Source organism: Argentina silus (genome assembly GCF_951799395.1).
Source record: "Argentina silus genome assembly, chromosome: 1".
In the NCBI taxonomy this organism is placed as follows: domain Eukaryota; kingdom Metazoa; phylum Chordata; class Actinopteri; order Argentiniformes; family Argentinidae; genus Argentina; species Argentina silus.
The window spans coordinates 21117391-21134227 of record NC_139655.1 but is presented as its reverse complement, the minus strand read 5'-3'; the positions used below and the strand labels follow the sequence as shown (position 1 = coordinate 21134227).

The 16837-nt window shown below is 44.5% G+C and overlaps 1 protein-coding gene across 1 annotated transcript; it reads right to left on the bottom strand.

The window, feature by feature from the left end:
• Positions 1-2088: 2088 nt before the first annotated feature.
• On the bottom strand, positions 2089-15988 carry dvl2 (dishevelled segment polarity protein 2). The gene is made up of 15 exons (XM_083670801.1): positions 15557-15988; positions 11970-12039; positions 10166-10317; positions 9567-9676; positions 9214-9343; positions 8877-8967; positions 8626-8695; positions 6577-6716; positions 6325-6401; positions 6176-6243; positions 5862-5996; positions 5355-5486; positions 5044-5220; positions 4569-4787; positions 2089-4221 (listed from the first exon to the last, which is right to left on the bottom strand). The coding sequence occupies exons 1-15, from the start codon at positions 15715-15717 to the stop codon at positions 3665-3667; spliced, it is 2289 nt and encodes a 762-aa protein (XP_083526927.1). The 5' UTR covers positions 15718-15988; the 3' UTR covers positions 2089-3664.
• Between the last annotated feature and the right edge of the window lie 849 nt (positions 15989-16837).

Genomic DNA, 16837 nt, shown 5'->3' with positions numbered 1-16837 from the left:
TTTATAAATTTTCAGAACTGTCGCCTTTTTTTTTCATTAGTTTGATGTTGTATGGCTAAATTTGTACATAAAGCTGGAAAAAGTTTTTTTTTAATGGGTTTTGATTTCAGGCTGTACGACAAATATAGTAACTATTTCAAAGGGGTATGATGACTTTCTATAGGCACTGTATATGCAAAGCTTAACTCAATTCAATTCATAAGAAGAGGTCATGATTTAATTCAATACATCACTATTGACCAAAATCATGATTCCATTTGCCAATGTTGAATGCCAACACACCGCTGACTACATCAATCAAACAATTTGGAGGGGGAGATGCAACATACTAGGTTGAGAGGCTTCTTGTCCACAGCAGCCTTAGAGGTGGAGGTGTCACTGCCGACAGCTGGCTTCTCCAATACCACCTAGGGAGGGAGGGAGAGTATTCAGTAGACAGGCCAGGGGTGAGAACAGAAGTGCATGCCTGCCTATTCCTGCCAGGGTGTCTGCTGCCCAGTCATAAGGGGACGTGACAAAGAATTAATGCCCAATGGGCCAGAGCTCCCAATCCGGACGTTTGCACAATTTCACTCAAAGTGGCTGTTTCAGGTGAAATGGGCTGTTAAAGCAAACCATTATTCAAAGTGGAGACTATGGCATACACATGTTTGTAACCAATTGTCATCTCATATCACACTAGATACTTACAAGTCATAACAATACTGGAGATCAAAACAATGTGACTTCAGAACATTGCAATAACCTAAGCCTCACTGCCTCCTTCCTTTGATAGGATAGTAAATTGAAGCTAGGTGATACTGTTGCATAACCTAGTCTGATCCGCACAGTATCTGTGTTCCAAGAGTCATGTGACGAACGTGAACTCTGTCCCATATTCAGATGGGGGGGGGGGGGGGGGCTTATGAAGACACGTCCTCTCGCTCACTCATTTTTCCAACACATAACCAGACAAACTGAACCGACGTTATTTCCATGACAACGATCGGCAGGTCGTGGAAGAATTACAATACACACACATCAGCATTTGACAGTGACTGACAGGTGCACACATCTGGCCATTTTGTTTTTAGCTATCAAGGGTAACTGCCATATGCCAGTAACACATTTACATTAGACATATCTGGTGGTTATTTTTATACACATTTCAAATTTGGTCACCTCTGCCGCTTGACTTGCGTAGGGACGGACATTCTGGACAGCTACGGTTCCGGTTTGACGTTGAGACCTGAAAAAATAAAGCCATAAATGTCATACAATTTGGGTGACTAAGACTGAAAAAGACATGAGCCAAGATCTTAATAACACTAAAAGAATAGCCGATACAGATAGCTTTGCTTACCCAGATAAGGCAGGCGGAATGCGCAGAACACTACCACACAGCGCGGGACTGAGGCTCACTTTCCGCAGCATGATTTGTTTACCCTGCGCGGATTGTTAATTTCGGGTCGCGGAAGAGGTTGCCGACCTCGGAGTCTATGGTCGTATGCCAGCTTCTAGAAAACGTCTAAGTATCAAGATAGTTTTGCTATTGTTTGTTTGTCAAACAAGTTATCTAGCGTTAATGACAATGGTGAAGCTGTGTCCTTGAATGACAGCCAGGTGTAGGAATAGAAGGTGATGATGATGTCTATATTCGCAGGTTATGTCAAGGACTTAGCTAGCGCTGGAGTTTCGTCTCCCCTGAACTCCATTACCAGACTATAACCCAAGGCTAGAATTGTGGCAATATGTTATACTTCAAACGATTACCAACGTTGGGTTTAGACAGTCAATCCACTTGTCAACATCAGAACGTCTCCGTTCTGGACTTGGAAGTGGGAGGAGTTAAGGCAATAAACTTGCACCTCGATGTGGGGGGTAAGAGATTCTTTCTATCGAGAGCTAAACCAAAGAGTTTTTATAGTTAGAAGATGGTTAAATGTCCACCCCGGAAACTAGCAACGTAGCCCCTGCAGGCATGCACAGAGAGGTTTGTCAGTGCTATCAGTTTCATATTTCGTAATATCAATTTATGAAAGTAGCTGGTCAACGAAGTGCAAATGGGAAGAAAATGGTGTCATGTTTTTATTCACGCGTATCGGCAATTATTCACAAGGGCAGAGGATTTCGTCAGATTGCGCATGTCTAAAAAACGTATACAGTATACATTTTTTAACAAATAGGCTAACATCTTTCATCTTGTTCGGCGAAGAGATCATAAGAACGTAGACATTACACACGTTAAGCTAAAACCAATAAGGACACGGTGCAAACAACAGTAAAACACGAATGTTCACAGCCTGTCTATTGTTTTCCAGTATTGAAAAAACGGCAGTCCTTATTTTTCCAGATTGCGGAATGAAATGGATGCTGAGTGAACCCTCTGGCTCCTCCTATCTCAGTGGCTAAACCAACTTGCATACCGTCATCGATTGAGCTGGAATGTTAGTGCAATTTAGATTTCTCAGTTAACCGATCCAAACAAAACACACAGACGTCTTGGAATATCTGTCTATTACAAATTTATTCTCAAATACAGAAACAAAAAAGTGACGATATGAAGTCAAACAATATGGCGCCTCAAGGTGACACTGCTGTTCTTTGAAATATTGACTCTTCATTTAGCACCTTTATGGTTCGGTTATACATCATCTATATTCACTTTCATGTCCAAAATGGATGCTTCGTGTGGGTCAGTAACATACAAAATATGTGGCAGTGCTCAGAGGAATCACAGTTATTAGAAGAGATACCTTATAAAATCCCAAAAGTACCGTTTCTGGTGTGCCCTCTTTCTCCACATGTACCATTTTCTATACCACATAGTCCTAGACCTAAACTGCTTTACCTGTCCTACTCACTGATGACTAGACAGAAGTATCAACTGCCTGTCATCGTTTGATCTAGAGTTTCACATTAGAGTTCACTATTTTGTACTCTTGCATTGACATGGGAGGTATTATATACACAGGCAAGTCCTTTAGAGAGAATATATATAGTTGGCACACAAATTCAAAATACACCTCCCATGTTAACATGTTGGTAACAGAGTTGAGCAGGAGTGAATGAAATACCGGTGTCTAAGGTGCTCAAGATACCCTCTCAAATGCCATCCCTATATAAATGTAAATCAAGGCACGTATGATCAGTTTAATCTCCATTTTAGGGGATTGCATCTAAGAACACTAAACGTCCTCTGTACAAGCACTGTCAGTGCACTTATGGTAATTCATGTGAGCAGAGCTCATTTCTTCAGTCATTTCAATGAATGACTACTACTGTTCCTCACACCCATTCCCATGTAGGAAAAACAAACATGATGCTACTAACGAACTCGGTTAGAAAACACATACTGCCTCACATATGGAGTGTGAGAAGCGTAACCAAACAAATAGGTCTGGAAATAGAAATAAAAACAGAAGGGGAGTTTCCTATTGATATGAAGCCCAGCAGCATGTTGTTTTGTGTCAGGAGACTGGCTAGTCATAGATCCAAACTCTGCTTGTAGAACAGTGTTTAAAAAATAAAAAAGGGAACAAGCCCGTATGCAGCTCATGTATTTTGCTACCGTTAGATTGTGAGAACATTTCTCTCACTCACTGTTGAACCCTGTTCTTACCAGAGTAGAAATGATCAACACCAATCATTTGGAACACCCCAATAACTTTTCCAGCCTCTTCCACTACATAACATCCACAAAGAATTCACTAGGGTTGCCCATGGCAAGGTGGAAGGACTGGCGTGAGGCGGTCAGCTCAGGGGGCACGGACGCCAGGTCACGGGTTGGGGGGGCTCCAGGTGGTCCCCCTGGGGTAGAGGCAGGTAGAGGCAGGCCCAGGTGGAGGGGGGTAGAGGGGTGCAGCTGGGGGTGAGAGTGTGGGTGAGGGTGTCCCATAGCTGGGTGTGGGTGCTGGGGCACCATCATCACCATCATGGGATTGTAGGGCAGGGGCATGCCAGGTGGATAGGGGGACATGTGGGGCTGCAGTGGCGCACGGTGATGATGTGATCGCTGGGAGGCTTGGCTGTGCTCACTGGGCGTGGCTGAGCCATGGTCCCGCCTCAGGCTGCTACGGGTGGAGTACTCCGATTCGCTTCCGCTGCCTGAGCGAGAGTCTGCCCCGCCACCTCCTCCCGAGGGGGACTTCTCTCCACTCCCCCCCACTGTGCTACCTGGACCCCCCTTACTGCCCCGCCGCCTCTCGCCCTCGCTCCGTGTCGACCCACTGCTCCTGCTCCCTGAGGAGAGAACACACAGGGGTTAGAACAGGTTACTTCCAAATTATCACCAGACTGCAACCCTCCCAGCCCACACAACCAATAACAGTTTAATTTCATCTAAATAGTCTAAAAGCAGCTTCCTCTCCTTGCCCCCCCCCCCCTCCACCCTCTCTCCCTTATCTATTCTGACATGAAAGCACAAGTAGGTGAAATATGGTGGATGCCTACCAAGACTTTGCTTTTAGCTGTTAAGGTAATTCAGTGCAGATGTTGGAAATAAAGCCATGGAGGAGATGTCACTTTATACTATTGAGAATGCCTGTCTTCCCCCATTTCTCTCTCCCCTTCCTCTTCCCCTGGCTCACCTTCACTGTGCTGGCTCCCGGTGCTGCCTGGTGCAAAGCTGTAGCTGGAGAGTTCGTGGTAGGGGGGTGGCTGGCTGGAGTAGGGCTGGGGGTATTGGTAGGGGAAGGTGTGCATCAGGGGCCAGGGGGTGGCCCCCGGGAGGGGTAGCGGGGCCAGGGTGTCCTGGTCCGAAGCCCCACTAGAGCCATCGTTGTCGTTCAGAGACAGGTTGGCCATGTCTGAGAGAGGGAGGGGGAGAGGGGCCGGGAAAGGGAGGGAGAAAGAGGTAAAGAAAAGTAACTGGTTAAAGAACTGGTTTGGACAAAGATTGCAATATTGATGACCATCACACACAACCATCTTTTTACAACTCAAAATCATTCAAGTTTTCCTATTCATTGTGTATTTTGTGGCAAGAGTATTGCTCAACTTGTTTCAAATCTGTGGTCCATAAGTATCAAGTTTAGTTGCAAGACAGACATCCCCTCTACTCACAGTTCTCACAGTCGCTGAAGTCTCCAAAGATATAGTAGCACTGCTCAGAGAAGGTGATCTTATTGACAGTGTGGCGGATGAAGCCAGCCTTCAGCAAGTTGCTGGCGTACTTCCTGGCCTCACGGCGGTCCTGGAAACCCTCAATGTGGTGGTACAGCCACTCCACCACATCAGAGCCTGGACACAGAACCAGATTAAACACACGCACGCACATGCAGAGTTCCTTATATTTTCTGCCCCCGTTTTCAATTCAAATTTATATGAAACCCCACAACTGTTCCCTTTCCTTCCCGCCTCCCTCCCTCACTCACCCAGGAATGCGTTGGGGATGGTTATCTTGAGCCACATCCTGTCTCTGACCTCCAGGCCTGACTCAGGGGACGCCATGGCTTTAGCCACAGATGCCATGTCAGAGTGAAGGGACAGGTTGAAGTCATCAAAACCTGGAGAGAGAGAGAACAAATAAGGGTGAAAGGGAAGGAGAGAGCCATCAATCATCACATAAAAGAAGAGAAAGACAGATGTGGACAGAGATTCCTGTGCCAAGGTCTGGTAGAACTACCTAGCAAACGACAATAGGATGGAGAGACGAAAATAAAATGAGATAGCAGAGAGAGAGCTGAGAGCAAAGGGACGTAGGCAGACAAAGTGAGAGTAAAAAAGGGACAGAAAGGGCATAGTAACCTGAAAGAGACACCACCAAAAATACATACATGAAGACAACAAACAGAAACAAGAGAAGACAGATTGAGTTGAAAAGACAGAAAGGTAGAAAACAACAAACAGATAAGGTAGATAGAGACAGGGGTACTACTCACGTTCTGTCTCTGTGACAGAGGAGTTGGAGGTGATGGTGCTGAGGGAGGAGCTGCCAGGGTAGGGAGGGTAGGTCCCCGTTAAAGCCACAGAGTGACTCACCCATGCTGCTGGGTCTATAGGCCGAATGGGCTCATCTACAGAGAGTGGCAGGGGGGGAGGGGAGAGAGAGGGGGGGATGTAAGGTTATTCTAATACACAGGCGGGTTAAGACAACATGGACCACATATCTTGAATTCCCACAGACTGGTTGAATGAACAGCTCTACTGGTGAAGGTATGCAGTAGAGTCAGTTTGGGGTCCTAGTGTAACTCACTGCGTGGGAGGGTGAAGTAGCCCTGAGGTGAGGGGTCCCAGCACTTAGCCACTGTCAGGATGATGGGTCTGAGGGAGAGAGGGTCAGCGTCAGCATCATCATATCAGGTCTGACCAGGTATTGTACTAGAAGTACAAAGTCAGACTCACCCTGGTTTATGCACAATCTCCCTCAGGACTCGTACCGCGTCATCATTGCTCATGTTCTCAAAGTTGATGTCGTTCACCTTTGGCGGGGAGATGAGGAGTAGACATTCAGTTAGCAGTGGAAACCTCACCAACTAAATCTCAGAGCAGTGAGACCGCTGGTGAACAGTGAGTGCTGACGAGGGTGAGGAGTGGGGAGGAAGAAACTGTAGACCATTGAGATGCAGAGAAGGACTCAGCTCCCCAAGCCCTCACCTGTAGAAGCATGTCCCCGGGTTCGATGCGCCCATCAGCGGCTACGGCCCCTCCCTTCATGATGGAGCCGATGTAGATCCCTCCATCACCTCTCTCATTGCTCTGGCCCACGATGCTGATGCCCAGGAAGTTGTACTTCTCTGTGGGAGGAGAGATGGAGACACGACAGGGTGGTTGGTGAGAGGTTGGGATCCCAGGGCAGACTTGTAGGGGGAAATACAGTTGTGGTCAGAAGTTTACATACACTTGTAAAGAACATGTATGTCATGGCAGTCTTGAGTTTCCAATCATTTCTACAACTCTTATTTTTCTGTGATGGATTGATTGAAGCACATACTTCTTTGTCACAAAAAACATTCATGAAGTTTGGTTCTTTTATGAATTTATTATGGGTCTTCTGAAAATGTGACAGAATCTGCTGGGTCAAAAATATACATACAGCACCTTGAATTATCAATTTTGGTGATGTAGAAAGTTGTGTCAATCAAATTTGCTTTGTAGCATGGCCTCTTAACTTCTTATGAGTGATTATGATTGACTACAGCTGGTGACTTATTTCAGCCCATTTAAATAGGGCTCGTTTGATACACTCATTACATTCAGCCAAAAACGCTACAATGGGAAAGTCTAAGGAGCTCAGCACGGATCTGAAAAAGCTCATCATTGACTTGAACAAGTCAGGAAAGGCACTTGGAGCCATTTCAAAGGAGCTACAGCTCCCAAGATCAACTTTGCAAACAATTGTTTGTAAGTATAAAATGCATGGCACAGTTGTGTCACTGCCACGATCAGGAAGAAAACGCAAGCTATCACCTGCTGCTGAGAGAAAATTGGTCAGGATGGTCAAGAGTCAACCAAGAACTACCAAAAAGCAGGTCTGCCATGAATTAGAAGCTGCTGGAACACAGGTGTCAGTGTCCACAGTCAAGCGTGTTTTACATCGCCATGGGCTGAGAGGCTGCCGTGCAAGAAGGAAGCCGTTGCTCCAGAAGTGGCACCTTAAAGCTCGACTGAAGTTTGCTGCTGATCACATGGACAAAGAAAAGGCCTTCTGGAGGAAAGTTATGTGATCAGATGAAACAAAAATTGAGCTATTTTGCCACAATGACCAGAAATATGGGAAGGTGAGGCCTTTCACCCCAAGAACACCATACCTACCGTCAAGCATGGTGGTGGTAGTATTATGCTCTGGGCCTGTTTTGCTGCCAGTGGGACTGGTGCTTTACAGAAAGTAAATGGAATAATGAAGAAGGAGGATTACCTCCAAATTCTTCAGGAAAACCTAAAATTATCAGCCAGAAGGTTGGGTCTTGGACGTAGTTGGGTGTTCCAACAGGACAATGACCCCAAACACAGATCAAACGTGGTAAAGGAATGGCCAAATCAGGCTAGAATTAAGGTCTTAGAATGGCCTTCACAAAGTCCTGACTTAAACCCCATCGAGAACATGTGGAGTGTGCTGAAGAAACAAGTCCATGTCAGAAAGCCAACGAATTTAGTTGAACTGCACCGATTCTGTTAAGAGGAGTGGTCAAAGATTCAACCAGAAGCTTGCCAGAAGCTTGTGGATGGCTACCAAAAGCGTCTAATTGAGGTGAAAATGGCCAAGGGACATTTAACCAAATATTAGCATTGCTGTATGTATATTTTTGACCCAGCAGATTTTGTCACATTTTCAGAAGACCCATAATAAATTCATAAAAGAACCAAACTTCATGAATGTTTTTTGTGACAAAGAAGTATGTGCTCCAATCAATCCATCACAGAAAAATAAGAGTTGTAGAAATGATTGGAAACTCAAGACTGCCATGAAATACATGTTCTTTACAAGTGTATGTAAACTTCTAACCACAACTGTATCATCGGGTTGTGTTTTTATGACGTTCCTACAATTTCAAGCAACATGCTTGCTTCAAAGGACACAGAGGATGCTGAATCCTGCATAAAACAATCGGTAGGACAGCAAATGACAAAGTGATAGACAAATAGATAAAGAGAAGGTGGGAGACACAGTAGAAAGAGAGGAGTGTTGTGGAGGAGGATACAGACCCATGTTGAGTGTGATGGTGATGATGTTCAGGGACATGGTGGAGTCTGTCACACTACTGAAGGACGAAGCCTAGGACCAATGAAGAAAGAGAATACAATAAAAACATAGCCAACCCAATGACATCACCACTTCACTGTTCTTTTACAGGCTCTAACTCCCATCTACCATGATGATCACTATTTGACTTTAAAGTGTTGCATCAACAACTCATTTCTTGACTTTGGAAACTTTCTGAAGGTCAATGTATTACCCTCTCCAGTCTTGGGGGGCGCTGTTTCCTGCGTCGACGGTGACGTTTGAGGAGCCGCGAGGCAGTGCTCTGCTCTGTGGAGCTGCTGAACCTGTGGAGTGAAGGGTCAAGACAGACACATCAGACCAGGGGTCTCTGGGTGCATCTCAATGGTCTTAAGTAGCTTCCTCTCCTCCATGTCCCCTCTTCCTTCACACAAACACTGATCTAAGAACACGATAGATGAAAGCAACATGGTGGATGCCTTGAGAATTAGCTTTCTCCACAACACTCCTTCTTTTACCCATCACTCATTCTTTCCACTCTCTCTCGCACCTTCCCTCAGTTCACCTCTCACCTGCTCATGGTGTCGTCATCCTCAGAATCACAGAAGCTGGTCGTGTCCAGTTCACTGCTCATGACCGTAGACGCGCTCTCGTAGCCAGCTAGGTGGCGCTCCAGGCGGCTTTGTCCGTTTACCCGAGGGCCTGGGGCATCAGAGAGAGAGAGAGAGAGAGAGGAGAGAGATTCACTATAAATGTTTATTCATGTAAAGTGCCGCTAAAACAATGACAAGCTTATGAGGCTGTGGCAAGCAACAAAGTTTCCGCTGAAATGTCTGGTTTATTTCATGTTTGGAGTGAACTATCCCTTCAAGCATACACATAAGCATGAAGCACTGTTAGTTAGTGCTACAGCAGTCATCCTCACCGTGTTGCTCCATGCTCTCCCTGTGTCTGGGCCTCTCTCTCCTGAAGGACACCACAGACTCTGTCTCTGTCTGGTCGTCCAGGGTATCCACACTGCCTGCTGCATTGGGACTGTGAAGAGAGGAGAGGATGAGTGGACTGTGTCATTATGGATATTGTATCGTTGTTATATCTGTTTTTTACTTGCCCAGGGACTACAGATAAAAACAATGAGCCATGGTCATACTCTGGAGCTCTGTGACATACATTATCTAATAAACCACAAACAGCACTTAATGCATAACCCCTCCTAGCATACTGCTCATATTACAGTCCATGAAGACACTATACAAAGTGTGTGAATAGGTAGCAATGGATCACAGTACATCTCAGGATCTAGGCTAGACAATATACTGAAACCTGTTCCCAGAACAGGTGCTGCTGTGAATGAGTGGCACAGCTTCAGATCAAATTGTTCAAATGGCGGTTGTATTAACTGTAACAGCAGGTAACTAAATACTGGAGGGAGTGAGGTATTCAGTCAGATACAGTAGAGAAGGACACTGATGTTATGACTGAGGGAGGGAGGTGTGTGTGTGTGTGTGTGTGTGTATGGCTTACTGAAAGGATGGGGGTCTTGAGTCTCCGATTCCCCCCATCCTCTCAACGGGTGGGGGTGGCAGAGGCGGGGGAGGGGGCGAGGGTTGGGCCCGGACCTCCACTGGGGGGGCTGCAGCTGGCGTTTCTGTGGCAGGGGTGTCTGATGATACCAACTGAGAAGGAGAGAAGGGAATGGAGAGAGTGGGTGAGCAAGAGAGAGGGATGGAGGGAAAGTGGGAAGGGAGAACATTTGAGAAAGAGAATGATGAGAATAAAGGAGACAAAAGAGGGGTGATGGAAAAAGAGGGGAAACAAAGGTTGATAAGGAAAGAGGAAGAGTGAACACAAATTGAGAGGAAGGGAGAAAAGGAGAAAGAAATTAAAGGCGGGGAAAGAGAGGGAGATGGTCAGGGTGGGAGAAAAGGGGGTAAGATGTCAATTGCTTTGGCACACAAACATCTTTAATCTTTTCAGATGAAAATCTCAGGGGCAAACTGAAATGCAATCCATACATAACACATAACCCGCCTCCCTCCTCCCTTAAACAACAAGAGTGCGACACAAGACACATACACGCACACGGCTGCAAGGTAAGAGGAAACACACCCAGGCAATAAGCATCTGATTAGGGAGCCTCTAAAAAAGCTAATTATCATTTTTCACCTCAGAGTGAAATTACAGCGTGTGTGGGAGTCATAGAGAGAGTTGTAGAAAGTGTGCATGGAATAGCCATCCATATTCAAGGAGTCAAGACTATGGCTGTCAAAAAAAGGGCTGACAAACCAACCACCATAGCAATGCATGTACACTATTTGCTTACAAATTAATGCCCATGTAAACATACTTCTTAGTCTGAAAACTGGTAGCATCTACTAGTGAGTCTACATAGATAGTGTTGTTTTTTTTATTACCCAAAACCACTGTGATTGACCATTATGACCATGGGGAAACAAGAGCTACTGTAATCACAAAGCAGGTTTAATTGAATTAAACCTCAGTTTCCAGTGTAGACTCAGCATTGTGCCACGTATAACACTTTTTTTTCTTCTTTCTTTAATGACCGTCTTTTTCTCTCCTCTAATGGTTGTGTGACAATGATACACTCCTTCTCTAGGATCCCTCCATCTCCCCACAGTACTATCACATATCAGTCCCTGTGGCCTCCTCTCTTTGTCTGACTCTTTTAATCCACCCCCTGGCTTCTTCTTATGCACTTAGCAGATGCTTTTGTCCCTGTCCTCTTATCTGGGGCAAGTCACAATGTTTTGTCTCCAGCTATACATGGTTAAGGCCAGAGTAAGGTAAAGCCTGATCATAGACAGAGTTGAGATGATAACGGGCAAGTTACTCTATGTTTTCAAATGTCACAAACCAGATATTACAAAACACTACTTCTCCTCATTTATGGTTTCACATTTTGTTTGTTCAAATCAGAGCCATATAGAAAAAAGATGCAGAGTAAAGAGTTTGGCAAACTGTCCGCCATGTTGGCACCCAATGGTCCATGACAAGAACATTCTAATTTGCATTCTTACTAGATCATGTAATAGTCTTAGAATGCTTGGCGCCAACATGACGCCCGTTAAATGCAGAATCTCAAACTGACTTTGCCTTACTCTATGGCTCTGGATCAAAGCTCACTTAGGGAGCAGCATACATATGAGAGCTGCTGTGTCCATTTTAGCAGTAATCTACAAGTTCTAGGATCCTAACTTTACAATGCAGTCCTAACAGTCCTGCAGTCCTCCTTTTTTTTTTAAATCGATTCTGGAGTTGCCCCTCCCTCTGTGCTCTTCTCCTGTTCTCTTTTACTGTCCACTCTTACCCATGACACCACTCTCCCGTTGAAGCAGGGTAGCTTGGCACTTTCGTCTGAGATCTCCTCCTTCACGACCCTGAGGAGACAGAGGAGGGCCAGTGAGAAACCAGGTCATACAGAGTAGGGATGGGCATTCGACTAAATTGTCTTAGTCGATCGTCGGGAGAATTAACGATCGATTTTCGATTAATCATTAATATTTTTATATTAAAATTCACTATTTATAGGCTATATTCAAAATGCAATGAAAATACAAAAACACAGCGTGTTTTCCTCATTGAGATCTTTATTACAAGATGAACAACTCTTGTGGCAGTTAAACCGGATCCGTTCAATTGAAGATACGCGCTGCTGTGCTCTAGCAGCGGAGCCTGCAGCTAAGCCGGTGCTTATAAACACAACTGACCCTCGTTTTTTTTCCAAAATAATAATAATATTAAAAAAAAAAACAATCATGTTAAACAATAACTTAACCAAAAATATATAATACTTAGGTCGGACAGGTTTTGCCAAATGTAACTCAAAACTATCAAAAAAGGCACCAAGTCGAGAAAGAGGGAGATTAGCCTACCCAACAATGAATTAGGCTTATTAACAAAGCTTCATAAAAAATAACCAGTAACTCACATACAACTTCAGCACCAGTCTACTGATTTTTGTTGAGAAAGATGAGCATGTTAACATGCTCTGGGGTCAGACGCGACTGCAGCCTGGTGACCGTTAGTCCAGCCGCCGAAAACACCCGCTCTGAGGGGACCGACGTTGCCGTGATGCACAGGTACCTTTTTTTAAACAATTTTTTTTAAAACAAAATGGTCCCACACCAAACTTCGCCGTGACCTCTTCATGATTACTTTTGAAATACACGGAAACTCGCAGGTAACTGAGTAGGCCTGTGGCGTTTTTTTTCAAATATTGCCCCCGTGTGGTAAAATTAAGCAATAAGCCCCAAGAGGCCGAGGGTTTCGCTGATTTTACAACAGGTAAGGGGAGTTGTTTGGCACGACGCGAAGCCTAGTTTCATCGACTAAAAAAATAATGTCATCGACGAAATTCTAATGATCAATTAATCGATCGTCGATTAATCATGCCCATCCCTAATACAGAGGTTGTGATTCAACAACCACACACAGAGAGACTCAACACATACCGCTACACATATGGAGACGGCTTTGTTTGTGGGCATTCCACAATGACTCACCATCATTAGGCCTATTCAAAGCAGGAGGTAAGAAATGGACACACACACACTCCTAACAAACTACAACTGTAAGAGACCACTAGATGGGTTCTTTCGAGAGTTGCCTGTCTGACTATTCTTTCCTCCCACATCCCAACAATGTCTGTGAATTAACATCTCCCGTATAATTTCTCTTTCAGACACCATGTTATTACAGAAGTACTAAGGACTGGACACAAGTGCTACTAAAGAGGGACACTTGGCTGTTCAGAGTCCTCAAGAGTTACTGTGGAGGTCTTTTTCAGCTTCATTCGCCTCTATGTCTCCTCTTGTGTCTGTGCGTGGTGTGGTTAGCTTGGTAGGCCCCACTAGGGTTTTGTAAGCAGCTGTTCAGGGCTGGTTTTGTGGGTGAGTGTTAGCACAGGGCCAGATTGTAGTGGGCAGTTAGGAAATTTGTCACAGAAGGTTTTCTGGTTTTCTGCTGGGTTAGTGAATCTTTTTCCTCACGTCGCCTGTGTCTCTTTTCTTCTGCTTCCTCTTTCTCATCTTTAGCTACTTTCTCTCTCTCTCTCTCTCTCTCTCTCTGAAGTCGTCTGGCATCCAGAAAATGGACAAATAGATGCAACATTCTCCTAACAGAGTAATTCTCCTCATACCTCAGTGTCCCAAACAAACAAATGACCTCACCTCAAGCTATTTAACACACTCTTAACATCTCACAAATTCAGAATCCTTTCGGAATACTAAATCTGAAATTCTTGCCCCCACCACATCTGAGCTGTTATTTATTCCTCACACAACACAAACACACATTGTTGCATCTCTTTTCTCCCATCTAGGCTAATCACTGACCCACCCCCTTCCCCCCTCCAACACAGAGATTTCAGCAGCACACCCAAAACCCCTATGCACCACCCCCACCCTCCTGCTTTCTCTCTTTCCCTCTCTTCCTGTTGACTCTGCCCCAGACAACCAGCAAATGGCCTCTCTCCAACCCCAGGTCCCCCTGGCCTGCTCCACGCTGGTCTGACTGCCACACACAGTCAGCCTGACAGCTGGCTCACACTGAGGGAAACTAAACACACTAATACACACTTACTTAGGCGAGATCCTAAGGAACAGTTAAATGTATTTTTTGTGGTCTCTTTGAGGGCTGGTCTAGAATAGTGTTTTCATTTCTACACTTTGTATGACCTAGGCCCTATAAGCTCTACCTGAAAGCCAAAGGTTTCTGTACAGTAATAAACAATTATTTAACTGAACTAGGTTTTACTAACTGTGGCTATTAACGTAGGCCTATAGTGGAATAGCATAAGTATACCTATAGTAACCCAGTCTACATTCTGATGGTAAATCTTAGTGTGATTTAAGATACTGAAAGGAAAATCATTGAAGGGCAGTTTTAACTGCAATGCGTTTAACAGAAGCCCTCGGTCTCATAAGGCAAACTCACCATACACACGCATTCCATTCAACTTAGAGAAATGCACAACAGACAAACCAGCCACCAAAGAAAGATTAATTGATCGAGGAGACAGCTCTTACAGTCTAGAGGATTTAGCAGGGAGAAAGGAGAGAGAGGGGCAGTATAAAAGGGTTGCTAGCAGACCAGGCCAGGGTGTAAAGGGAGACAAAAACCTGGCTGGTGTCCCAAAAGGAAGAAAAACTGAGGATTTTACAAGATGATGGAGTGGAGAGAGAGGGATGAGGATTAGTGGAGAGTAAAGCAACGTGAGAGAAGTTGTATTTCTCCATTGCAGTGACACTGTGGATGGATAAGCTGTTATGCAGGTAGTTATGTTTTCAGCCATATTCGAATATTCTTGCTCTATGCTATGGCCATGGGTGAAGGGTGGGGTGGTGAATAGATAGGTAGGCGAATGGAATGGTTTCATTCTTCGCACAATCACCCCATTCCCCTCCCTTTTGATAGATAGGCGACAATCATTCAGAAAACTGGCTAACATCACCGGACATTTGGTAACATTGAATTGAATGGTGCTAACATTAGAACATGCGGGCCAAATGAAATTGCACAAATCACAGGCCGAGCAATTGTCACCTTATATAATTTAGCTGATCTAGGCTAAAATATCATTACACGAATCCCACGTATTCTACTATGCATCAACATTTAAACTATCCACCTTTTTATTGTATTCATTTTCGTAATGACAACTGACAGGCAATTGTATCATGTGAGCATTGTAGGCTAAACTCTGAGCATTATCATCTGGCAGCTCTCAAATGGGTTCATTTGTAACAAAGAATAGCAACAATTCTGTTTTGGGAGTGGCAGCCAAGAGGAGAGGGATTTTGCAACATTGTATCAACTCAGATGACTGCTTTGTGTGAATCGTGAGACCTCTTTTGCATGGACTACGCGCACAATCACTGTCTGCCACTCACTCACCCGAAGTCCTGGTCCATAGACTTGAAGAAGAATTTGTAGTTGGGCTTGTTCAAGACCTGTTTAAAATCCAATAAAGTAATATTTTCAGCAGGGATGGGGATCTTCACCAAATACGGCGTCTCCTCCTCGTCGATGTGGTATATTATTTTAGTTTCCGCCATTTCGCCAGCTCCTTTTCTCAGCTGTCCCACAAAACTATGGAAGAGAGAATGGCTAGCAGCAAGCTGGCTAACAAGAAGGGGGGTGAGGTGAAACGCTAGTAGCCTACGACGTTGGCCAGTAAGCTTAGCCTTGGTCAGAACGAACAAAATGTAAAAGTTGAAGCACCTCTCCCTGAAGTTTTTATCTACCTAATAGAAAATCAATCATTTCTCTATGGCGAGGGGGTGAAGACCACGCACACGCAACATTCACACGACCAGCTACCCACAACTTTTCCCCCAACAAAAACATACGGTGGTAGGGAAGGGGGGTCTAAAACTTTTCTCAACTGTTGCAAGCCAACGCGGCGTAGCCTATGACGCGTGTCTCCCGTTACGTTTCCTCCCAACGTGATCCATCCTGAAAAATACTAATTACAAAGGGTGCAACATGCAGAAGACCACGTGCAATATTTCCTCAAGATCCAAGGTATAATTAATTAATTAACACACACACACACACACATACACACACACACACCAGACAAACAAAAACATTAAATGTTGGGTCTCTAGACTTGACTTTGAAACAGGTACTGTAATGACAGTGTACGCATGTGAATCAGATATTAAACGCTTTTATTCAGTGGATATTAACTGCATTATAGTATATTAAGACAGTATATCAAGGTTGATAAAATTACAGATAGGCCAGTCTAAGTGTATTCAGTGCAGTACATATTCAATTACTGATAGCTCAGTTTACTAGAGCACCGTAGACCACTAGAGGGACCTCTAAATCAGCATAAAACACAGTGTGATAATTTTGAGACATGTTTAGACAAATGCCCCAACACAGCAATAGAATAGATACAAGTGTAATGCAGTACTGGTATCAACATTGATCAACATCTGAAATTCGGTCAAAATCCAATCAAAAGTCGAATTTACATGAAGGGTTAGGGTTAGGGTCAAGTTTTTTTTTAGGTATCCAGTACTTAAAGTATAATTCAGTCTGGATCACAATAACTGTTTTAATACTTGGACAATGCACCCTTCCATCCTTCAAGACTGCCTCATGGAAGGAAGCAAGGAAGGATAGATTGTAAAAGTATTTGATAGGCCCTCGGTTCCACCCCCT